This window comes from Schistocerca nitens, chromosome 5, assembly GCF_023898315.1.
Source record: "Schistocerca nitens isolate TAMUIC-IGC-003100 chromosome 5, iqSchNite1.1, whole genome shotgun sequence".
Classification (NCBI taxonomy): domain Eukaryota; kingdom Metazoa; phylum Arthropoda; class Insecta; order Orthoptera; family Acrididae; genus Schistocerca; species Schistocerca nitens.
The window spans coordinates 85,639,847-85,664,780 of record NC_064618.1 but is presented as its reverse complement, the minus strand read 5'-3'; the positions used below and the strand labels follow the sequence as shown (position 1 = coordinate 85,664,780).

At 41.3% G+C, this 24,934-nt stretch overlaps 1 protein-coding gene across 1 annotated transcript in view; it reads right to left on the bottom strand.

The window, feature by feature from the left end:
• Positions 1 to 24,934, bottom strand: part of LOC126259873 (aurora kinase A-A-like) — a 55,766-nt gene that overhangs the window by 5,550 nt on the left and 25,282 nt on the right. The window contains exon 5 of the mRNA XM_049956933.1: positions 13,144 to 13,375. Within this exon, the coding sequence (XP_049812890.1) occupies positions 13,144 to 13,375 (232 nt within the window). The remainder of the gene's footprint in view (positions 1 to 13,143; positions 13,376 to 24,934) is intronic.

Here is a 24,934-nt window from a genome sequence, read left to right as displayed (position 1 = left end):
GAAAGGTTAAGAAAAGGCAAACCTACGTTTCTAGCATTTGTAGACTTAGTACTCTCTTTCAAATTCTGAAGGTGGCAGGGGTAAAATACAGAGAGCGAAAGGCTATTTACAATTTGTACAGAAACCAGATGGCAGTTATAAGAGTCGAGGGGCATGAAAGGGAAGCAGTGGTTGGGAAAGGAGTGAGACAGGGTTGTAGCCTCTCCCCGATGTTATTCAATCTGTATATTGAGCAAGCAGTAAAGGAAACAAAAGAAAAATTCGGAGTAGGTATTAAAATTCATGGAGAAGAAGTAAAAACTTTGAGGTTCGCCGATGACATTGTAATTCTGTCAGAGACAGCAAAGGACTTGCAAGGGCAGTTGAACGGAATGGACAGTGTCTTGAAAGGAGGATATAAGATGAACATCAACAAAAGCAAAACAAGGATAATGGAATGTAGTCAAATCGGGTGATGCTGAGGGGATTAGATTAGGAAATGAGACACTTAAAGTAGTAAAGGAGTTTTGCTATTTAGGGAGTAAAATAACTGATGATGGTCGAAGTAGAGAGGATATAAAATGTAGACTGGCAATGGCAAGGAAAGCGTTTCTGAAGAAGAGAAATTTGTTAACATCGAGTATAGATTTAAGTGTCAGGAAGTCGTTTCTGAAAGTATTTGTATGGAGTATAGCCATGTATGGAAGTGAAACATGGACGATAACCAGTTTGGACAAGAAGAGAATAGAAGCTTTCGAAATGTGGTGCTACAGAAGAATGCTGAAGATAAGGTGGGTAGATCACGTAACTAATGAGGAGGTATTGAATAGGATTGGGGAGAAGAGAAGTTTGTGGCACAACTTGACTAGAAGAAGGGATCAGTTGGTAGGACATGTTTTGAGGCATCAAGGGATCACAAATTTAGCATTGGAGGGCAGTGTGGAGGGTAAAAATCGTAGAGGGAGACCAAGAGATCAATACACTAAGCAGATTCAGAAGGATGTAGGTTGCAGTATGTACTGGGAGATGAAGAAGCTTGCACAGGATAGAGTAGCATGGAGAGCTGCATCAAACCAGTCTCAGGACTGAAGACCACAACAACAACAACAACAACTATGAACAGACCTATGGTTTAGCTACAGGTTCACCTCCCTTGCCTATTGCTGCAGACATCTTCATCTTCATAGACACATCTGAAGAAACAGGTATCCAAGTCCACACCATTAAGCCCCAATTGCTGGCTCCAATATGTTGATACTATTGTCATCTGGCCACATAGAAAGCAAGAAATATAGAAGTTCCACCAACATCTCAACAGCATAGTAAAATACTATTTACTATTGAGACTGAAAAGAAAGTGGTGCTGCCTTTTCTTGACGTGGAAGTTTACCTATGCCTGGTGGTAAACTTTGCCACAGAGTATGCAAAAAAGCCAGCAGTGCGATCAGGTATGTCCATACCACCTCCCACCATCATCCTATGCATAAGTTGTCTGCTCTTCACACTTTAACCACGAGGGTCCACAGCATAAGCAATAACAAACACCTCAAAGTGGACCTACTGAACCTCAGATCCAATTTTGGAGCGAATGGTTATGCAAATGATATGATAGATAAAACTGACGACAAAGGATGCATGCAATTGGGAAGATCAGAAGGAAGTACAAAACAGCCCTATTACAATATGTACAAGGAGTCACCGAATGCGACTCTGCCGAGCCAGGATCAAGCCAATCTTTTGGAGCAATAACAAAATAAAAGACGTTCCAAGCTCAACAGAAGATGCAGTCAACAGGTTAAACATCACAGTATTCTACGAAATCAGCTGTGAATGTGGACTGGTGTATGTAGGCAAGATGAGATGACTGATCAGTACACAAATCACAGAGCGTGAAAGATCTAACAGTCTGAGAAACCGCACAAGGTCAGTGATTGAGGAACACCACGATGAGTGCGATAAAAAGATAATATTCCGTTTTGTTACAGGGTACAAAAACAACTACAGTCATATGTGCCCAAGTCACTGTAGAACACGGACAGAGAGAAAAAGAAAGAGAGAGAGAGAGAGAGAGAGAGAGAGGGAGAGAGAGGAGTTAAAAATGACTACTAATTAAGCCCCCAACTGAAAGAAGAAAAGAGCTAAAAACAGGGACATGGAGAAAGGATCACAAAATATACCATAGAGAAATTGAGGTCCTGAACTAAAAACTTAAATGGCCTTCCCCATATTGCTACGACAGATAAAAAGTGAAACACGTTCTACAGCCCACGCGTCGTTCACTTAAACGACCAGTAACTCAGACGGCAAACTTACATGAGAACAAAAGAGACTAAAAAAGGGCATTCCACCAGAGATTGAGGGCAATGAGCACATGGTGGTGGGGAAGCACCACTTAAATGGCAATGGCTAAAATGCAACATAGTTAACACGATCTCCTTGCGGCAAAGAGGGCAGAGAGGAAGTCGTCCAAGCCGATAGGAGAGGCAAAAATTCCCCGGAGCTTGTTCCCACGAAGGGAGGACCAATGGTGATTACAAAGTGACACCCCCTGCTGATAGTAGGCAACACAGATCAGTGGGGGCGGAAGAACTAGCAGTCAACGTATGAGGACTGCAGCCTTGGCAGCAGTGTCAACGGTCTAGTTTCCCGTCAGACTAACGTGGCTAGGAACCCACATGTACATCACAGCGTCTCCATCAAGAGCGAACAAGTGACAGCTTTCCAGTACCCGCTGCACTAAGGGATGAAAGGTGTACAGCGCACTGAGGCTCTGTTGGGCACAGTGATTGGAGCAGATGACACAATTGGAAAGCTTGCCACCGGGTGTACTGCGTGGCTTGATACAGGGTGAAGAGCTCTGCTGTAAATACTGAACAGTGTTCCGGAAGCCGATACCAAAATATGTCTGTGCCAATGACAAAGGCTCACCCGACACCATGGTCAGTCCAAGAGCCATCAATGTACATGAAGGTACTATTGTAAAGTTCCATTCAAAGGTCGTGAACTTATGGCGATACAGTGAGGCTAGAGTAGTGTCTTTAAGAAGTGAATGGAGGCCAACGTAAACAAAAGCCGCCACACGAAGCCAAGGTGGTGAAGGGTTCACACTCAGCATATAGCATGAAGTTAAATGCCAGAGCAAGAGCCAAAAGTCCCATTCACGACATGGGTTGAAAAAGTGACTAGGTGGTCAACCGCACAACAGCTTGCTTGAAATCCACACTGTGCAGCGGTTAGTAAATTGTGAGACTAGTCACCATACCAGCTGGGCATCAATCAGGTGTTCCATCAGATTGCAATAACAGCTGGTGAGAGAAACATGGCGACAACTACAAAGAAGGTACTTTCCTTGCTGGGTTTAGGTATGGGTTTGACAGTGGCTTCAAACCAGCGTCTGGGAAGTGTGCCCTTTGCGCAGATGTGATTGTACTTATGAAGGAGAAAGTGCTTGCCTACAAGAGAAAGGTTCTGCAACATCTGAATGTTAACATCGTCCGACCCTGCGACAGAGAAAGCAGTCTTGAGGATGCAATTTTGTTTGCTGGAGGCAGATAACAAGCAGACACTGTGATTCTAAGAGCATCCGTAAGTCCTCTTTGTCAAATCGAAGGCCATGAATGTTCCATTGGAGCAGAGTCATAATGATGAAAGGGGAGGAGAGAAAAAATGAAGGTGTGTTACCTCTGTGGCTGCGAATGCCAGCCTTCGAAGACACTCTGCTACAGGGTACACAGGCTGCACGATCCTGCTCCACAATGTCTACAGAGGTGTCGACACTCTCCCTCTGTCGATCTGCAGAGTCCAGGTAAGAAAAATGGTTGGTGGTGTGCACTAGCAACACTGAAGTCTGCTAGGCGAGGATATCTCATGACGACGCCACTGAAGAGGCTACCCAAGTCGGCGAAGGAGAAGATCGTTTGCCTTTGTTAGACTGCTTGTGCCCTTCCGGTTGGCAGAGGAAGACTCAGATGTGTGTTGGCTGGAGGGACGTAAGAAGGTTTTGCAGGAGTATTCCTTCTGTCCTTTCTGTTTTGTAGCAAGCGACTTTGCCCCGTGAGGGAAATGTTTTGTGGCTTGTTGCACAGTTGAAGGAGGAGACAGGGATGCTACCATGACACTGGGCAATTTCACAACTGCAGTGCCAAATTTGAAGTTGCATATCTGTGTGGCCATGTCCTTCATGGAGTGAGATGTAGCAACAGCAGTACTTTAGGTGCCAGATGGTAGAACACAGTGTTTCTACTAGCCAACAACTTGTTATCAACTGGGAAAGACACTTTTCCCATCACTTTGATCCCCTGGAAAGCTCGCTCATCGAGAAGGAAGAGAATCTCCCTCGCGCACGTCTGTACCACAGGTTACACATTTGGCCAGATGTCGACAAGACTATTAAGTGTGGTTTCAACGATGACAATGGTAGCAGCACATTGAGTCTGGAAAGTACGGTCTGACTGTGATAACTTCATAGCCTGCTTTGATCTTAGATGGAAGGACCACTCTATCGAAGGTAAGGAAAGTGCGCGTAGGCACCTTTTTCATCACCCAATGGACTGCAATGACAACCTGATTACAGGTATGTTTGGATTTCTGCCTCTGTCAGACCATCGAGCAGCATAATATAAACAACACCACCACAGGAAGAATTCAGCACTCTATGGGCCTCTATACGAACAGGATAGCTACGGAGGAGCGAAGATCCAAGCAGTTGTTGTGACCGAGAATCAGACATTCTCCAAAAGCAAAATGTCATTGTGTAAATTAGAGCAGGATTTCTCAAGGCCAGCAGTTGCTGGGAGGATCTGTGAATCATTAGCCTCATTCCGTTTATGTTTGGTAGACACTGACTGGAAAGAAGATGATAGGCAATCATAGGCGATTTTCTTGCAAAGAGCCAGTGTCTCTAATGGTGCGCTCCTTCCAACTGCTTCCCCTCCTCCTCCTCCTCCTCCTCCTCCTCCTCCTCCTCATCATCATCATCATCATCATCATCATCATCAGAAGGTGGCACACACACCTTAGGTGACTGTTCACACCTCCCACACTCCTGAAGAGGAACAAGTCGGCAATTTGGGAAGGTAACAACTCAGGCAGTCGCCCTTCCCTGGGCCTGGCCTGTACCAGAGGGTACGTGTGAACCCTATCTGTCAACCAGGGGCTGGGAAGTACACGTTACCCCGTCACCTGTTACGCATCAGATGAGTGGGCTTTCCTTCAGAAGCCCACAGGGAGAAAGAAGAAAAAGGGGAATCTCAAACGCCGAAGCGGAGGAAGGATAGGAGAAGAGGAACAAAGAAATATAAATGAAATGAAAAACAGTGAAGAGAGTTCTGATATCAGCTACTGAATATGCAGAACACATTTCCAGAACTTCCCACACATTTCCCAAGGGAGGGGAAAAAGAATAGCAAGTGGATAGACATGCAGCACAGAAGGGAAATGATGCTGCAGATGGTAGGTCTCCGTGGTAGCGAAGCATGAACCAGCCACAGAGCAGCAAGCTCCCTGGTGAGCTAATATTCCATGAAGCCTGTGTACTGGCAAAATAGCCACTTACATTGAGGAGGAATATTAGAGACGCGACAGAAATAGGCAAGCGACCAACCAACATGAATAGAGGGAACGGATATAGGCTTCCAGCAGCTGGTCGTATGTACACAGAGCACAGGCATGGCGCAACCTGCTCCTGCACACAAATAAGCAGTGTTATGTTAAGCTACCGCCTGTTTCTACTTCGCTTGCTTCCACTAATGGCAAGAAATAATCTAAATGCCACTCACCTCTTTATCCAATGACAAGGAATAATATGAAGACCAATCATCAATGCCGAACAGCCCCTCCTATCCTCAAGTAACCTACCAAATTACGAAAACAGCTTCCTCCAATACCATGTAAGAATAAAGTCTCTCACATTCAGCAGTCTAGCTCGGCACAAAGCCCCAAGGAATGCTGTTTGCGTCCTAAACACTGGACAATTTTATTGACTGTTGCATTTACGTATCTGAGCAAATATTAATTCGAATTTGCTCAGTTTCGAATCACATCTCTCTCTCTCTCTCTCTCTCTCTCTCTCTCTCTCTCTCTCTCTCTCTCTCTCTCTCTCTCTCCCCACACACACACACACACACACACACACACACACACACACACACACACTTCTGAAGGTGCAAACATTACTATGAGGCAAAGTACACAGTGAATGTGTGTGTGTGACTTAGCCTTCAACACTCTTGTTGCGAGTACTTGAACTTTCTAATCACAATTTTCGCATCACGAGTGAAAATTGACTATTTAAGATCCTTTTGAAGCAATTGTAGAAACTACAGCCCCTAAACAGCATATCCTGACATTGAATAAGCAATTTTCACATGCTTACTTAAAATTATGCAAAGAAAGCAATGTATTTTAAGTATTTACAATGAAAATTTTGACTTTCGTAATTTCAATGTCACTTACACCATGCACTGTTTCCATGCTGAGTGTACCTTAGTAACGTCATGCACAAAAGCAAGAACATGTTTCCTTCTGTGCACGCCTTATTATTGTTATTAAACATACCATAGCATTTGATTGGCACGGAAGCCATGTATGTTTTGTCAGCAATGAGCAAGATTGAGAGAATTATTCATCCTGTGGTTTCAATCCTGCTTCTACAAACATAGCCTTCACCTCATGTATCATAAAAAAGTGAACAAGCTATACGTCCCTCAACCAGAGACACGACTGTCCCTTAAATATATTAGAGAAGTTAAAGCTTTAGTCCATTTTGTTAATTTAAGAATTCAAATGATACATTAATGGTTAAGTTGCCAGTGGCAGCTTTTTATTACATTTAGTGTCCTTTTTAGTTTAGTTTGAATGCAAAAATAAATGTGAAGAGGAGATGTCTGTGGCTTCAACCTCTAGGGCAGAAGCAGATGCTACTTCCAGTCAATATTCTGCTTCAGTTAGCTTGGCAACAAGTGACTCAACTTATCCAAGAATGCAAAAAGTAAAACAACTGAATAAATTTACCAATTAAAATTTAACCCATCAAAGAAAATGTTAAGTACAAAGATATGGCAAAAGTCAATGACTGAGTAAAAATAACCCAATTAATGATATTGCTATTTAATCGCTGAAATTTCCTTCAAAACCTGTACACAGATTCTGGACTTCTATGTAAAAAATTGTTGAGGCTTTCGTGGCCACTTGTTGACAAACTGCCTATTGGCTTCTGTCTCGGGTTCTTCGGCCGACGTTCATCTAATGATTTTTCTGACGTTTCGCCAGCACGAGTGGCTGGCATTGTCAAAGCTTCACCCTCCACCGGCAATGGAGGGTGAAGCTTTGACAATGCCAGCCACTCGTGCTGGCGAAACGTCAGAAAAATCATTAGATGAACGTCGGCCGAAGAACCCGAGACAGAAGCCAATAGGCAGTTTGTCTATGTAAAAAGCTTGAAATATGAGGTGCATTCACATATTAATTTTTATATTTTGGTAAGAACTTTATTTGTTAATCTACAGTAATGTTATCCTCCTCAAAATATTCCCCATTACGTACTATACACTTATGCCAGTGCTTTTTCCAATTCCTAGAACACATTAGGAACTGTTTCCTCGGGATAGACTCCTAGCTGTGCATTTTTAATCTCATCCACGCTTGTAAAACCACTGTTCTTTAAGGTCTGCTTTGAAATGTAAACATCACTTGTACGCTCTTTTTTTAAATCATAACAGACTCACCAAAAACAATATTGAACATTTCTATAAATTTGATATACTATTCCATTCTTCTAACAAAAATTTAATACAGATTTTCTAATCCATTTTTATACAAAACAATAATCACTGATACTACCAAAACACATGTACCCTTTTTGACAGCTGACAAATAACCAATATGCATAACACTGCACAGATACTTTTCAGACATGTTTATGAAGACAGTGACAAAAAAGTAGTTTAAATCTGACTAATACAACATGCGAAATTGTAAATTTCTTGTTACTTTTTAACACTTTTTGTGTTGCAACAATTATTAAGTTTTCACACAGCCCTTGAAAGAAACTCCTACCTTTTAGTAGAAACACATTGTAAGAACAAGCATTAAATTCTCCAGATTTATTGCACTATATGGGGTTCATTTTACGAATAGCAGAGGAATATAATTCACATTAATAGGCATTCAGTTCTAAGTCTGTAGTAGAATCCTGACTTCAATTCTTACGTTAATATTATTCATTCTACAAGTTGTGTTTCTGAAGAATCTATCATCTTTTGTATTCCATATGGTCTTAACTTGTTTGTATAATAATAAATGCTGCTGGGATGTATCTGTGTACAGTGTCGCCACAGATTTAAAGCGCACACCACAGCAGGGCTGGTACTACGTTGTGAAACAGCCTGTAGAAGCACCCTGCGACGTAGCTGTGTAGGCAGAGTGGGGAATCCCTCACTATCTTCGGTTTACTGACAGACTATAATTGCAAACTTATTACCATGCTGCAGGAAAGCTAAATGTATGAAATATGGTTGACATAACATCACATTGTCCTTGGCTGCAAGGAAAGCAGAGAGGTACACCACATACCGATACAGTGGGAGGATTAGCTTTAGACGGGGAGGGGGTGGAGGGGGATGATGATGATGATGATGATGATGATGATGATGAGGAGGAGGAGGAGGAGGAGATTACACGCGGTATTGTCTGCTGACAACTCATGTCACTCGATTTATGTTCCTGTATCCGACATGGTGCGTGACTGTATCAAGTTATTGTAAAACCACCCTGCAGAGCCTTCTATGTTTATATGTGGTATTTATTTGCAACAACTGTATCGTAAAAAGTAGTAGCAAGATATTGTATTGTGTGTAACAATGAATATTAAATTCAAATAATCCTGTGCTGATATTATTCAATGAGTAGGTGATGAACAGATGACGTTTCATTAGGCATCACTACTAAATTTACTACCACAGAGCTCAAACAGTAAGTACTTTGTTGCAAAATCACTACTGCAGAGCCCATCTGCGGAAATCACATACGTTCACAGCACTTTCAAGTGGCATGACAGCTGCCAAATACTTTTTACAAGCTGCAAACAGTACTCAAATCACATTAAGCAAAAATAGCACATTTGGACTATGTATTTCACGCATTTTGCTTCCTTGGAAGATCTAATAAACTTCTCTGGATTTCAGTTGTTGCATATCAGTACTTTAATGGTCTTGAGACTGCACTTTTGAGACAGGAATCATTGGCGTGGCATATCAGAAAGTGTTACTTCGGTGAAGAGTGTGTGAAAATTTGACCAGTAAATTATACTCTAACATTACAAAAGTTTGTCGCAGTGCAAACTAATACTTCCGGGGATGTTACATTACGTTAATACATTGTATATTCACCAAGTGCTCTAGACAATTTTTTTAATAGATTATGGTTATCGTATGAAATCGAGAACAATTACTTTGCCAGTGTCAACCTAACCACTCTCACCCGTACATAATCAAATATTAAATGACTGTAGCAGATCAGAACATTTCATCAGTGGGAACCAATATATGCTGGTTTACTTATATGGAAATGATCCTCACACAAGAATACACTTTAAGTCACAACTATCTACGAGAGAGCTGCAAACACATTTTAAGAAACTTCTCAGTTTTTATAACATTCAGGGGGGGGGGGGGGGGGGGTTTCTAGAGATCGTGGTTCATAATATTCCAGCCAATTCTGTGATTTTAAGGATAATGCGCCATACACAGCATGAAGTTCGACGTAATGCCTCAAACTTGATTTCTGGGTTACGATGTTAGAGTGCTTGCAAGATGGGCAAATAAATCCCAACTACTCAGTGAGGAAGGCGGACCTGTTGTATACAATAAAGGAAAACAAACCGTGAAAGTGTACATCGTGGGTAAAATCTCTAAGAGCAGAGGCCACAAAGTAGTGTGTTTACTGCCCTACAACTGTGATCTAAATCCAGCAGAAGTGGCATAGTCCAAAATAAAACAATTTCAGGGAGAACAATGTTTTTAATGACATATGAAAGGAAAGACTGCAGAATCTTGATGATGCTGCTTTCCTTTCAGTTACTGCACAGGACAGCAAGCATACTGCAGGAATGTGCAGTAACTGGAGCAAGAGTATTGGACACGAAAAAAGAATAATGGAAATGGCCATCAAAGTTGTTATTAACATGCCCTCCAGTGTGATGATCATGATGATATTGAATCAAACACAAATGACAGTTACTTTTACAGAACATCATTTTGACAGTTCTACCAGGCACAATTAATTACACTTTGTGAACATTACTGCTGTGCTGCATTTAAGAAATGCAATTTTCAAAAAATTCCTAAAATCAGCTTTTGTCTTTAGATTCATAGTGCCTTAAGTTGCACATTTATCTACTTTCATTTTTCATTGTTTTCGAATCATACGTAAGTAGCAGGTAAAACTCTTTACATGAATATGCCACCAAATTTAATGATTTCTGATCTGATGGAGGTGTCACTTTAATGGGAAACATTTCCACCACTGCTGCAAGCAGCTAATGCTGTGTTCCCCTCACTGCTCCTCTCTCCTCTCCCTTTCATAGACTCAATGCGAGGTCACAGCCTTTCCTGACAGCCACCTCACCAGTCATCTACTTTACTAGAGAAACATTATGTTTCCAAATTAAAGAAGAAAACGATGTCCTAGAGAATGCTCAATTGATCACTCTCAAGTGATCAATGTGACTACTGCATATTCCTTTTAGTAAAACTTTTCTGTTAAAAGACTACTACAAAAATGGAATCAGAAGTGCTATGCTCAAAGACGAACTGATAAAACGAAGAGTGCATATTAGCTCTGTATCACTGGTTCATGAAGCTCTGCCAACGCCTGAATGGCGAATAATGTCAAACCATCAATGCTCAACTCCATACAACCAATGTGCATTGAGAATATTTTTGGGGCCATCAATATTGCTTGTCAATATTTCTGATATTTATAATAAGTCAATACATGCCCTAACGAGGTCAGCATAATGACAGATTGATATTACTGAAAGTTTGAGGGCCCCTTTGCCTTACATGTAATGCAAAGCAATGGTGGCAATGGCCGTTTTGAGGTATGATGGGAAACCGAGATGCTCTGTAGTCAACTAATTTTAAGTGACTGAACTGTTAACATAACCACAACCTCATGATATGCAATGTATCTGAGGAGACTGCAGTCAACAACTTGTGGCAGAACTATTCATTACAGTTGTTTTGTTCACAGTGATTAAAGTTAACCTTTGCTAGCAAACAAGAGAGAAATCAGCGCCAAAAGCAAACAGATTTCTCGCTTTCATTGGTTATGTGGAACTATCCTCATACTTGTTTCAGGAGCTGACACGTGACACATAGATCTCACAGACGCAGCACATAAAAATACTCTACACACTTAAACAGTATGGAAACTTCTTTGTATACGTAACTAAAATTGCTAGCTGCATGCAGCTGCTCTGTTCATAAGAGGGTAGACACCACTTAGAGTCACTGGAACTTTCTGAAGTGGATGAGCAGCTGGAAGTGGTAACAAGTTCCATAACACTATCTTCGAGAAGACCATTATTCCATGCTTTATCAATTACTCACTTTGTATGGATCACAACAGCCCACCAGTCCATCTCAGCGACATTCTCTAGACCCAGAGTAATCAGTTTCTCTCACAGTATTTTTTTTTTTATTTTTGTGAGTAACATATCCTTTCACTTGCACCCAAGTAAGATCAATAGTGTTAAAATGGCAGTGACAAGGTGGTAGTTTTATGACTGTCCATGTTTGTAAGCTACTTTCTCGATGAAAGAGGTTGGAAACTGGCTTGTGGAGTGACGTGTTCCAATAACTACTTTTATCAATCAATTATCCGCAGTAACTCTGACCACTGTATAATGTCCTCCTTTCAAGAGGGCATAGTCCAAGTCTTATCCTTCAAAACTGAATGGCATAGAGCATTGTCTATAATAATTACTCACAGATTTTCTGAACTTGGTAACAACGTATTTTTGAACCAATTTAAAAACTAACTGTGAAACATTTCCTCATGGTACTCTTTTTTGGATCTCAAAAGTAGTTGACATCCAGAAATAAACCTGTGGTGGGTACCAGCATGCAAAAGAATAATTCTACCACCTTTTCCATTAGGGAGTGCCATACCTTCTCCTTTGTCATCACTCCAACATTTTGTTAACAGTACGACCTGCATTCACCCATATTTCATCAATCCAAACAATGTCCTCTAAATTTATATCTTTCATTCTGTGCAAAGATCTGCATCGCCCTGCGGCTGTCCTCATTCCGTCAACATTTTACGGCCTGAAATATTTTTATATTTAATGCTGAGACTCTGCAGAAGCAGTCGCAACGTCTATCTGCCGCCTTCAAAAGTACAATTTCACGCTGTGTCGAAGCTTATCTAATGTACGGCAATCTCTCTTATGATGATTGTTGTATTAGAGTCCTGCTTTGCTTATTTCAATCTCTTATTTCTCTTTACTGATACGAAGTACAGTCAGTTCACTAACTGTAACCACGGCTGCTGCACGCGACTGCTTTGGAAACCGCTAAGAGAGGGCCCCATTTTCTGCCTGCCTCAAGGTATTCCAGCACACTGCACACGAGTTATCCTTTAAAGGCAATTCCTTGCCCAGCTTTCTTTTCTGATGTGTTTGCCGAGTCTGCTTCTTTTCTTTCGGATTCCATCGGATATGACAAACCACACGAAAAACACATGCACAATGACGGTAACGAAATCCGCGCATTTTGTACACAGCTGAGCATTTGGTGTTGCAGTTTGGCAATGGCGAATGGTTTGCGAGTGACATCGAGCACTCTCATCGGAGAGAACCAGCTTCAGACCATAAACTGTCAACTAAGAACTAATTTAAAACTGACTATAGTGTAAAAAATTTATACAGACATGTTCAACAAATATATTTGTTTCACTTCAGCTATAAAGTTTGTACAAATATCCTCTCATTGTGGAATGTAAGGTGTATTACCACTTCAGAAGACATAATGCTGTTTATGAGAGATCAAGGGAATTTACAGTTCTTGTTTGCCATGAGGCTGTGAGACTTACTATTTGAAAAACAATTTTCCTATACTACAAGGACACTTCTTATTCAACCTAATAATTAAGTAAATTTACCTTTGCGATAAGATCCCTTGCATCATTTGAAATGAAAAGTGGCAATGAATACTGGGCTCTGCTTATTTTGCGGTATGTGTCATCGTAGGTAGAGGATTCAAATGGTGGTTTGCCGACCAAACACTCGTAGCAAAGTACTCCAAGACTCCACAAGTCAACATTTTCATCATGAGGCTGGCCTTTGACCATTTCAGGAGAAAGATAATCCAGTGTTCCACATAAAGTAGTCCTCCTGAAAGCGAATAAGTTAGCAAATCACAGTTCGAACAAATTCTTACAGAGAACCATACTGAAAGTGAAAGTACATTGAAAAGTGATCAATTCTGTCAATTTTATGTTGTTCTGAACTGTAAATGATGCTTTTGTTGAGCGAAGAACCTATTGCTTTGGCCTTCCACAGTTTTATCAGTGAATATTAGAATCTAGAGGATTTGAATTAAGAGCTTAAGAATACCGTTAACTATGCAAGCCTTAGTACGATTAAAATACCTCTTTAGTTGATATCCCTTGACTGCCCTTTAGATAAAGATCGGTGAAAAAAAGAGACAAACCTACTGTTTCCCAGTGCAGTTGGCAATACCAAACAGCCCACTGACAGGCCTTGATATCCCATTCATTAATTCATGGTTGTTTTACACGAGTAAGCTGCTGCACAATACACCAACACCACAAGTTAAATGACAGTGTAAACAGTAGAAATTTTGTGAGGGACCAGATTGCAGAAACTCTACTGCAATGGATGTGTGTTGAGTTAATGAGCAAATTTACGAATCAAATTATATACACTATTTTCTAGTAAGTGCTGCCTCAAGAAAGTTTTTGACATCCAACATGGGGGACCTTAGGGACTGGTCTGCCCACTTCAATTTTCTTCGTACTTATGGAACTAATTTCCAAAAAAGCAGTACAAAACAGCTCCCAAAAACTTTAAAGAAGGCCTCTGAAGATTTGAGTGCTCTTAAGTACCAAACATTTCTGCATTACTATCATAAATCAACATTAGCAGAGTGCAGAGCATAAAAGTCTAGTAGTCATGAAGTCATTGTTTGAGTGTCACTAAAAGAATTTTCTTTTTAATTTTATCCAGATTCCACAGTTCTTAAGAAAAGTAAATTTTAGTTAAATGTTTAATAATAATTTCAATAAAAATAATATCTTTGCATTTCTTATTACTAATCACATGACAGTAAATTAAAATTCGTTATAGAGATATGAAACATTACTGTTAAATGAAAAAAATTCATGCATCAACAATACTGTCAGTACCTATACATAAAAAAAGTATTTTATTTTCTATTTGATATCCAGTTTTCTGGAACCAAATTTAAATTTACTGTGAATATTAAACACACGAAAATGGAAGTAATGATAGATGTTATTTTTACTGAACAGCTATGATTCAACATTTGTTAACACCGATTTCATAGCTATAGAATTTAAATAAAAGGAAGACAGAGTTAAAACTAGTGAAATTTGAACTAGTGTCTTTGCCGTTACAAGACTTGTGCTGTGCAGTCAGCTGAGAGCGATACAATCAATCATTTTGAAATATTTTTACTTAACAGCACTTCAAATTCAGAATTGTATAATCTTCAAATGCAAGTTTTTCAAGCAGGATCTTGAGAATTTCGGTTTACTGCTTTAAGAAATTTATGCCCAGGAACTGACTTTCAAGTCCAATCAGTATGAAGAAAACCAAAGATGACAGAGCAGTCCTTTAGGTTCCCTTGTAAGAGCTATGTTCGATGGTAAGTGTCATAAGACGTATGCAGACAGTTAACATACTTCCACCATTATGTACAGTGTATGAAAGCACCATCCCATCTGCCATAGTATGGCAGATTTGTGTATGCACGTGTGTGTGTGTGTGTGTGTGTGTGTGTGTGTGTGTGTGTGTGTGTGTGTGTGTGTGTTAATATTACAGACCAATTTGCAGCAATTTCAGTACACAAGAGGTCATGATATGCTGTAACTTTGTTACATGTTAAGCATATTTGCAGTTATGTGATTTTCAACTTCTTGTAATCATTGTATCATGACATGGGAATAAGAATGCATTTACAGAATAAAATAACATATTTAAATCTATAAGATGAAGGCACAATATCATCGTCATGTAATGAAATTTAATTCTACTGGTTCATATTCAGCACAAAATGGAGCACCTTTATTTGTACAAAACAGACTTGAGATTGTAGTTCATGCTCTTTTCAGTAATTAGAATAGCAATTTGCTTTTTATGAAATCTTACATATTTGTAAATTTACTGTCAAAATAAATTATATTATGAAATTTATCCCGAAAACATTTTCTGCTTCACAAAACAATTTGCTTAAGATCTACTATTCTTTCTTGCTGAATATGTTGTCATATTTAAGCCAGTTTGAACACCCTTGTTTTCATTGTACATTATAAAAAAATTGAATTGTAACAATACAAAAATAAGTCTACACTGTCATGAATTTATATAAGGGACAATATTAGGCCAAAGTGGGGGTTGAGCCATTAGTTGAAGGAAGTGTCAGTCAGTGCAGTTGCTAATATTAAGTTGGCAGTTGGAAGGATAAACAGTTAAAAGAAGAATCTGCGTAACATGGATGTTGAAATTTATTTTTAAAACCCATAAAATCTGTCCAACATATGTGTTATAACAAATGCAAACTCCAGATCTTTTGCTGTGAAACAAAATGAAGACTTATATTCAACCACTGCCAGCAGCATCAACTTCTCGAAGTTATGTATTTATGAACTCCTGTTACATTTCCCACTTCAGAACACTTGCAATATCTCATTTAATCACTTGAGAATTATGAAATTTGGAAAGGCACATGCTCTTGTGTGCAAATTAGGACTTCAACAGGAATAGAGGTACTGTCATTTTAAAAACATATTTATGCCTTATGCCCATTGTGCGGCAGGTAATTTGTCAACCTGACAAATTTTTGTTTATCATTTTTATTTTATAGTTTCCAAATTTTATAACTACTTTGTTGCGAAGCCAACAGTCTGGATGATTAACACGCCCATGTAACATTAGCCATCATGGCCTTGCAAAGAGAAAAAGAACCAAACTGTAAATCAGCAGCAATGGGAGCGAAACTCAAAAAAGTGGGTAAACTAAAAAACAGAAGGGAAGCTTAGAAAACCACTATAGAAGGAAGGGTTGTTTGTCCCCAAAAATAACTTCAAATGACTGACATCATCTCACTGGCGCTAATAAACTCGAGAACACGATCAGCTGAGCGTGTGTCATCTGCTAAAATGGACGATATTTCAGGCGACAGCTGTAGACGGGCACGTAACGGAGTAAAATAGGGGTACTCAAGTAAAAGTAGTCCCACCGTCCACAGTTGAGAGCAGTGGGGACAAAGCAGGGGAGGACCGCCACTTAAAATATGTCGATGGCTAAAAAGACAATGCCCAATCCGAAGTCTAGTTAAAATTACCTCCTCCCGACGACGAGGTCGGGAGGAAGAGGTCCTAGCACAGGGAAGAGCTTTCACGTCCCGGAAGTTATTATTGGGAAGTGTAGACCAATGTGCGTGCCATAAAAGAGCAACACGATGACATAAAACACTCTGTAGATCAGCGAAGAGAACCATGCAAACAGCAGGCTGAAGAAGAGAGACTGCAGCCTTGGCCACTATACCTGCCGCCTCGTTTCCACGGATACGAATGTGTTCTGGGATCCAGAGGAATGCCACAGAGACGGCCCCCAAGTGGAGCAAGTGGAGGCAGTCCTGAATCCGGTGGACCAGAGGGTGGACAGGGTAGAGAGCTTAGAGACTGAGGAGAGAGCTGAGCGAATCTGAGCATATAATATACTGTATCCGCTGATGGCGACGGATGTATTGGACAGCCTCGATAACAGGGTAAAGCTCCACAGTAAAAACCGAACACAGGTCGGGAAGCCTAAATCTATTAGGGGTGTCGCCAACAATATAGGCACTCCCTACACCAAATGATGTCTTTGGCCCGTCAGTGTAAATAAATGTGGCACCCTTCATTTGTGCGTACAGAGCAGCAAATGTCCGATGATAAATGAGAGAGGGGGTACCATCCTTGGTAAACTGACAAAGGTCACGGAACAGGCAGGTCCGGGGGTGGAGCCAAGGCGGTGCTGTACAAAGTTGGCGAGAAAGTTTTAGGAAAGTGGAAGGAAAGAGAACTTAGCAATTGACGGAAGCGGACTCCTGGTGGTGGTAGAGAGGAAGGGCGACCTGCACACCCTAAATATAAGGAGTCATCGAAAAAAATGTCATGGGCAGGATTAGTAGGCATGGAAGACGGATGGCTAGCATAACGACTCAGAAGAACAGCTCGCCGATTTGACAGCGGAGGTTCAGCAGTCTCAGAATAAAGGTTTTCCCACAGGGCTGGTGAAAAAGCTCCAGCCGCTAAACGCAATCCACGGTGGTGGACAGAGTCGAGACGCCGAAGACTAGATGGCCAAGTAGAGGAGTAAACTATGCTTCCATAGTCCAATTTCGAGCACACTAAGGCGCGATAGAGGCGGAGAAGGACCACTCTGTCCTCTTCCCAGGAGGTACCATTCATGACACAGAGGGTGTTGACAGATCACAGACAGCGAGCCAAAAGGTAGGAAACTTGGGAGGGCCAGCACAGTTTTCTGTCAAACATAAGACCCAAGAAATTAGCGACGTCCGCGAATGGAACGTTGACAGGGCCTAGATGTAGGGAAGGCGAAAGAAACTCCGTACGACACCAAAAATTGACACAAACGGTCTTACTGGGAGAAAAGCGGAAGCCGGTTTCGATGCTCCAAGAGTGGAGGCGATCGAGACATCCTTGAAGACATCATTCAAGAAGGCTGGTCCGTTGAGAGCTGTAGTAGATCGCAAAATCATCCACAAAGAGGGAGCCCGAGACTTCAGGAAGGAGACAATCCATAATTGGATTTATGGCAATGGCAAACAGTACAACACTCAGCACAGAGCCCTGGGGTACCCCGTTTTCTTGGGAGAAAGTACGGGAGAGAATAGTGTTCACCCGCACTTTAAATGTGCGCTCTGCCATAAATTCATGAATAAAAAGGGGCAGCTGACCTCGAAACCCCCCAAGAGAGCAGTGTGCGGAGGATGCCTGTCCTCCAACAGGTATCGTATGCGCTCTCTCGAGATCAAAAAATATTGCTACTGTTTGGCGTCTCCTGAGAAAATTGTTTATGATGTAAGTGGAGAGAGCGACAAGATGGTCAACTGCAGAACGATGCTTTTGGAAACCGCATTGGGCAGGCGTTAAAAGGTTTCGGGACTCCAGCCACCAGGCTAAACGGCAATTCACCATATGCTCCAAAACCTTACATACACTACTCGTGAGAGAAATGGGGCAATAGCTGGAGGGAAGATGTTTGTCCTTTCCAGGTTTCGGAACAGGAACGATGTTAGCTTCCTGCCATCTTCTGGGAAAAGTACTGTCAGTCCAAATTTGATTATAAAGGTGAAGTAGGTAGCGCAGACTATGGTATGATAAATGCAGCAACATTTGGATGTGGATACCAGCCGGTCTGGGGGCAGAAGAGCGAGAAGAGAGTGCATGTTGCGAGTTCCCACATGGAGGAAACAGTATTATAACTTTCGCTATTGTGAGAGGAGAAAGCAAGAGGTCGCACTTCTGCTGCACGTTTCTTCGGGAGAAAGGCTGGTGGGTAATTTGGAGAGCGCGAAATCTCATAAAAGTGTTGACCCAATGAGTTAGAAATTGCTACTGGGGCCACTAAGGTATCGTGTGCCAGTGAGCCCAGAGATTGGGGAGAGGCTAGGCGCACCAGACAACCATCGAATTTGACTCTAAACTTTGGAGGAGGGAGTGAAGGTGTTAAAAGAGCTAGTAAAGAAGTCCCAGCTTGCCTTCTTGCTGTCACGGATGACGCGACGGCGTCGCACACGTAACTGCTTATAGTGAATACAGTTGGCCAAAGTAGGATGGTGGTGGAAAACGCAAAGAGCACGTCGCCGCTGACTTCTTGCGTCATGGCACACCTTGTTCCACCAAGGAACGGGGGTGGGGGAGGGGAGGGGGGGTTGCAGGGGCAAATCGTAGGTGCGAGGTATTGAACGTTCAGTGGCTTCTGTAATATGAGTGACCTGATCATCGACGCTATGAAAGCAACGGTCACCGAATGTCGCTAGAAACGAAAAAACTTACAGCGTCTTGGGCGCACAGATGGCAGTTGTGGCTGCAATCTAAGGACACTTGGAAAATGGTCACTCGAGTGAACAAACTGATTTTCTGACATACATGAACTGCAACCACTTGCAGATCAGTAGCTAGCGAGAGAACAGAGGAGCGATGGCATGTTATTAACAAAGTGACCCTGCCTTTGGCCCTTTTCCCAGTCAGGTCATACTTGTGAGAGTCCATAGCCCCACAGGGCAGGGCCAACTGACACTTTAAAATGAGTTTCCCGCGAACACAAGCACATGGTGGAGATGGTTTCCTGTGCTAGCAGTGTTAGTTCCTCCACATGTGTTCTGCATCCATTAATGATCGGCTACAGGATGAGAGCCACCTATCACAGACCAGCGTTTTCATCTTGACTTTCTGCATGGGAGGGGAGCCTGTAATGGACAGAGGTTCAGTCTTGGGGTGAGATGACTGTCCCAGTCCAACGTCGAGGTCCCTTGCCTCTACAGAAGAAACCAGGGAGACACCGGAGAGGACGGCAGACATTATCTGACTGTATTTCCTGATTCTATCAGTGCTGGACACCTCACCTTTAGTTTTCTGTCCTGAGTAGGCTTTGAAGCCACAACCGCAGCTGCGGTTGTGGTTTTGGCAGCAATGGACAGTGTCCCTGACTGAACATTTGGAGGGGCAGGTAGCCCCGCAACATCAGCAACCACAGCCTTTTCTGAGGTTCTGGAGGAGGGGGGTTGGTTACAAACATCCAAATAACTGCAGCAGGAAAAGTGCCTTGACAAACGCAGGTACTAGTGTTGACACTAGCAACTTCATCCTGTGTAGCAGCACCTGCTTCCTGTACCAGCTATTTAAGAACCAAAGCAAAGGATGTAGCATGGCTTTATACATCTTTTTGGTCACAACATATCGGATGCACTTTGTTGTCTTGAGGTCTTGTATCTTCAATTCTTCCAGAAACATACTGCATTCCTGACTTCAGACAGAGTGAGCTTCAGGGCAGTTCACACACTTGAACAGAGATGAGCAAGAGAGACTCTCATAAGCAGCCTTGCCACATTTGCCACAAGTAGCTTCTCCGTGACACCCAAGAGTAGTATCCCCAATGCGCTGGCATTGGGAACAGCATCTTGGGTTGGCGAAAAGGCCACATGGTTAAGTTAAGGAAACCTGCCTTAGCATGCTGATGAAGTTTCATCCTATAAACCCATTAAGTACCAAATTATTTTTTCAATCTACATTTATTTCTGTGTTGCCTGATGTAGAGATGAGGAAAAGGAATATAAAATAAAAGATGCAATAGCCTTGAAATAAATGATTTATTTTAATGGATCCCTAAATGGGTACCATGGCACTTAATGGGTTACACATAAGGACAAAGGACGTCTGCCTTTACAAGATCCACAACCACTCTCTTCAGGATATTTTGTATGTCAACTATACATTATGCTGCTCACTCATCTTTCAGTTCTTCCTTGGAAAGACACACAAGACTCTGCATGTCATAACACCTCTGCTGTAATTCAAGGCAGTGTGCAGCTCAGCTTCGATGCATATTCCTAAGGCATGTACCTTCCTGGAAGTTCTTAACTTATTGGGAACTAGATGTTTCCACCAGCAGTGTCCTATTATGCAATTGCTTAACTGATTTTAAACTGCCAGTAATGCCTTCTAACCCTAATTGAATACAGAAATGCAAAACTTTCTCAAAGCTCTCCCCTTTCCTTTTTACTATTAAAAACACATTTTGACTGCCAGCATGTGTTCTGTTACTAGACCCAAAACTTTTAGAATTTACTCACAAGTCTAAAGGACTGGCTACACAAACCCTCCCCATTGGCTCTTAGTACCTACCAGCAACCCATCTTTTCTGGTGGTGGTGGTGGGTGGGGAGGAGATGGAAATGAAGTTGAGGAGCCCTCAAAATCATCATAAGCAGCAATTTATGCTACACACAAATCTTAGTACCCACTTTCTCCTTATCCTACACAGTCCTTTTCATTGGTTTCCTCATTTAAATAGTCCCTTTGGGATTGTATATCACAAATTTAAGATCCTATATCTTCACGAGTTCTTCGTACAGTAGCCACTTTCACATAACATTGATCATATGCTGTCAGCAATTAATAATTGCTATCAAGAGAAGTAGTTGGGAACCATTTTTCTTTGCCTTTTGATTAACAAATGTGGTTATTTATCATGACTCATTATATTGTCATTTTTTGTTTCAGGTGCTGATTAATACATGTGAAAGAATACCAAACAGCACTTTCATGCCATTGTTTTGATTTGTGTTTTAGCCGATAAGAAGAAATTATTTACATTTTTTCTCTTCCCTCAGTACCTTGATCCATATTCCCTCAAGGGAAAACACTTGTCTGCTGCTAATTTTGTAAGCAATGTGAGAGCCTCCAGATTAAATTCAAGAGCTGCCATGAGATGGTATTACCATCATATAAATTCATGTTGCAATTTTATCAGCATACTTATCTTTGATTAAGATTAAAGAAACTGGGAGGGGGGTGGAAGCAACATGAATGACACAGAAATAAGCAGTAATCATCATATTTGTATTTTTTGTACTGTTCAGGTAGAATGATCATTTAGGGTAACAGATTCTTTTGCTGTATTTGCGTAACAGCAGCTTTGGAGATTATAAATTTGTATTGAGGACATTCTTGCAAATGCAGACTGCTGCAAACACCTGCAGTTGCATGTTCAATTAGTATATTACAGTAGACCCTTGTTATTCTGAAATCGGAAAACTGTCGACCCATACTAGCTGTTCAGTCTCCGCCAAATTACACTAAAAACTCTAGTGCTTAAACCAAGTTTTGGATAATTCATACTACAAACTAAAATTTGGTCCCACATTACATATTCCACATTTTATATCTTGCCTAAACTGAATAAGGATGTCATATGTAGCTCTGTACAGTACAGTATTTTCCATCACACATTCCTCAATTTTTCTGGCTAATTTACTGTACTATAATTTCACAACAACGGCCTGATTACTTGCTTGCTGTCATGTGTCACTTCCACCATGGGCCGGAGAAGAGACCACTGCATGCAGAGCACAATATTCAATAACCTAAAGAGCTCTGTCTGTCAATAATAAATGCATTTTTCCTTTCACTCCATCAGTTGCAATATGCCGCTGCAACAGAAACGAATTCATAATCCTCTGACACTACAACAAAAGCAAAAAATTCTGCATATGGCTGACAGTGGAGTGAAGACTAAAAGACAGGCTGTACAACACTTCCAGATCCCAAAATTTACTCCCTCATCGAAAAGTTCAAGACAAAGTAGAGGCAAGTCTGGAAAGCTAAACATGAAGTGGAGGATTCACTGTTTGAAAGTTCAAACACATGCGTTTACAGCAGATTCCACTGTTCAGCCACATTCTACACGGAAAGGATCATGAAAGTGTCCCTGAAAAGGGAATTTCTGGGTTTGTCTGTTTCAAGGGCTTGTTATGGCATTTTCATTAGAGGCATAAAATCAGTGCTGTCAGTGTCTGGAGAGGCACAGAGTAAACGAGAAACATGCCAATGTGTGGGAACAGGAATGTCAATCCAAGTAATCTCATTTCTGTACCATTCAAGATGTGTTGAATATGGTCGAAACCACCATTTTCAATAACTTCATGCCCGACAAAACGCTGAACATCAAGGGTGATTAATGTTATGGAGGAAAATACAGCAAGGAGAGAGCGACGGTGGTCTTTTGTTGTGATACAGATTGTTCTGTAGGCTCAAACCGTTAGTCATAGAAAAATAGAAAAGTACACGTTTTTTTAAAAATGGATTGCTCCTTCATTTCTCAACATGAGAAAATTCAATCTGTTTTACTAGGTAAAAAACTTGTTATAGCCAAGAGAAAATAAATACTTTTTTTATTTTCAACTACCAATTTTTACAGTCCATCATCTCGTCTTCAAATATTTTTATTAAAAAACACATTCATTATGAGTTCAAAAAATGTCAACTTATTCAGTCTGCCACGCCACCACAAGAACAAAGCAGGCTCTTTAAAGTTCAAGAACAAATGGCTCCCAGGAAGAGAAATATTTTGCTAACTTCGAACCACTGCTTGGCCCATCAGTTCAATGACCTGGAACTTCCAAACATAAAAGTTGTCTTTTTGCCTGCTAACACCGCAAAGCCTGCAGCCATTGAATCAAGGAACAATTTCCTCTGAAGTATAATTACAGATGCAAACTTAAGAGTGCTATCGGTGCAATTTTAAAAACAAGAAATAATTCCACACTGGAATTGACTGCAAGCTACCCCACCATACCTGCTGCTTGGAATAACCGTTTTCAGAAGGCCTGAACGGCAAACTATGACTGTTGAAACTGAAGACAGAACCAATAATCTAACATGTGGACTTCATTATACAGATTCAGAGCTGAGAAATTCCAGTAATAGCTTTTAGATGTTAGCAACCAAAACACTTCTGGGAGACAGCACTGACAAGCCTTGTAATCAGATCATGGAGTCACTAAAAAACAGGAAGTCTTCTGTGGCGAGAGTTTTAATGTATTGCAGAGCCTGTTATATCGCAATCAACTCTGCAGTTATACACAGCATGCACTTGACAGAACACTTCTCATGCCCCAATGCAGGCAGAAGCATAATCAACTCTGTCACTGACTTTGAGCCATCCATGCAGATGTATGGCTAATTTGTGTAGTCATGTTGAACCAAACAGAACAGTCCATGCAAGAGAGTATTAAGTTTCCTTATGCATTATTAAGTAAAAAGGGCTAAAAGTACAAGTTTCAATTACATCAAGCAACTGGTCACCGAGGTAAAGTTCTGGGTGCAAATCCAGAAGAGCACAATATGAGTTACGCACTGATTGTATGGCCGCCTGAAGTTGCCACTCTGCACTGTCCAATGATTTAGAGCTGTAATGCAGCCAAAGGTTGACAACAGTGATGCTGAGACCGGGGATCCCATTGCAGTCACAGTACCATTGATTGGATGGTGAAGAAGGTGATGCTCAGAACCAATCCCTGAGTGATCCCACTATCTTGTATGTACTAATTGCTGAGGATTGAACCTATTTGGACTCAATACAGTCAGGGGATAGCAAATTCTGAAAGAAAATGGGTAAGCAGCCCCAGAAGCTCGCTCACATGGAGCAGACAGGACGTGATGGCACCAGGTGGCATTGTATGCCATCTGCAAGTCAAAGGAAACAGCGATCAGGTGTTTATGTGCAAAAGCATTGTGGACTGCAGAATCCAGACGTCAGTTTGTCTGTAGCAGACCGGAATACCCAGATGCTATTTTGAAACTGCAATATACATCTTCCGGCTTCCAGGTACCAGCAGTTGTCGATTGACCATTATTTCGAATAATTTATACAGTCCATTCAGTAGAGAGACTGATCAATAATTACTGAAAATCTGAGGGGCTTTTCCAGTTACAGGATAGGAATAATAATCCCCCATTACGTGGAAAATACCCCTTCCTGCCAAATGCAGTTAAAAAACCCAAGGATGTGTTTTACGCAGTCATCACTAAAGTGTTTACACATTTGATTATGGATACTCTGCTAAAGAGCTGCGGAACTACCATTCACTGTATGGAATAGCACACGATTCAAGGTGTTG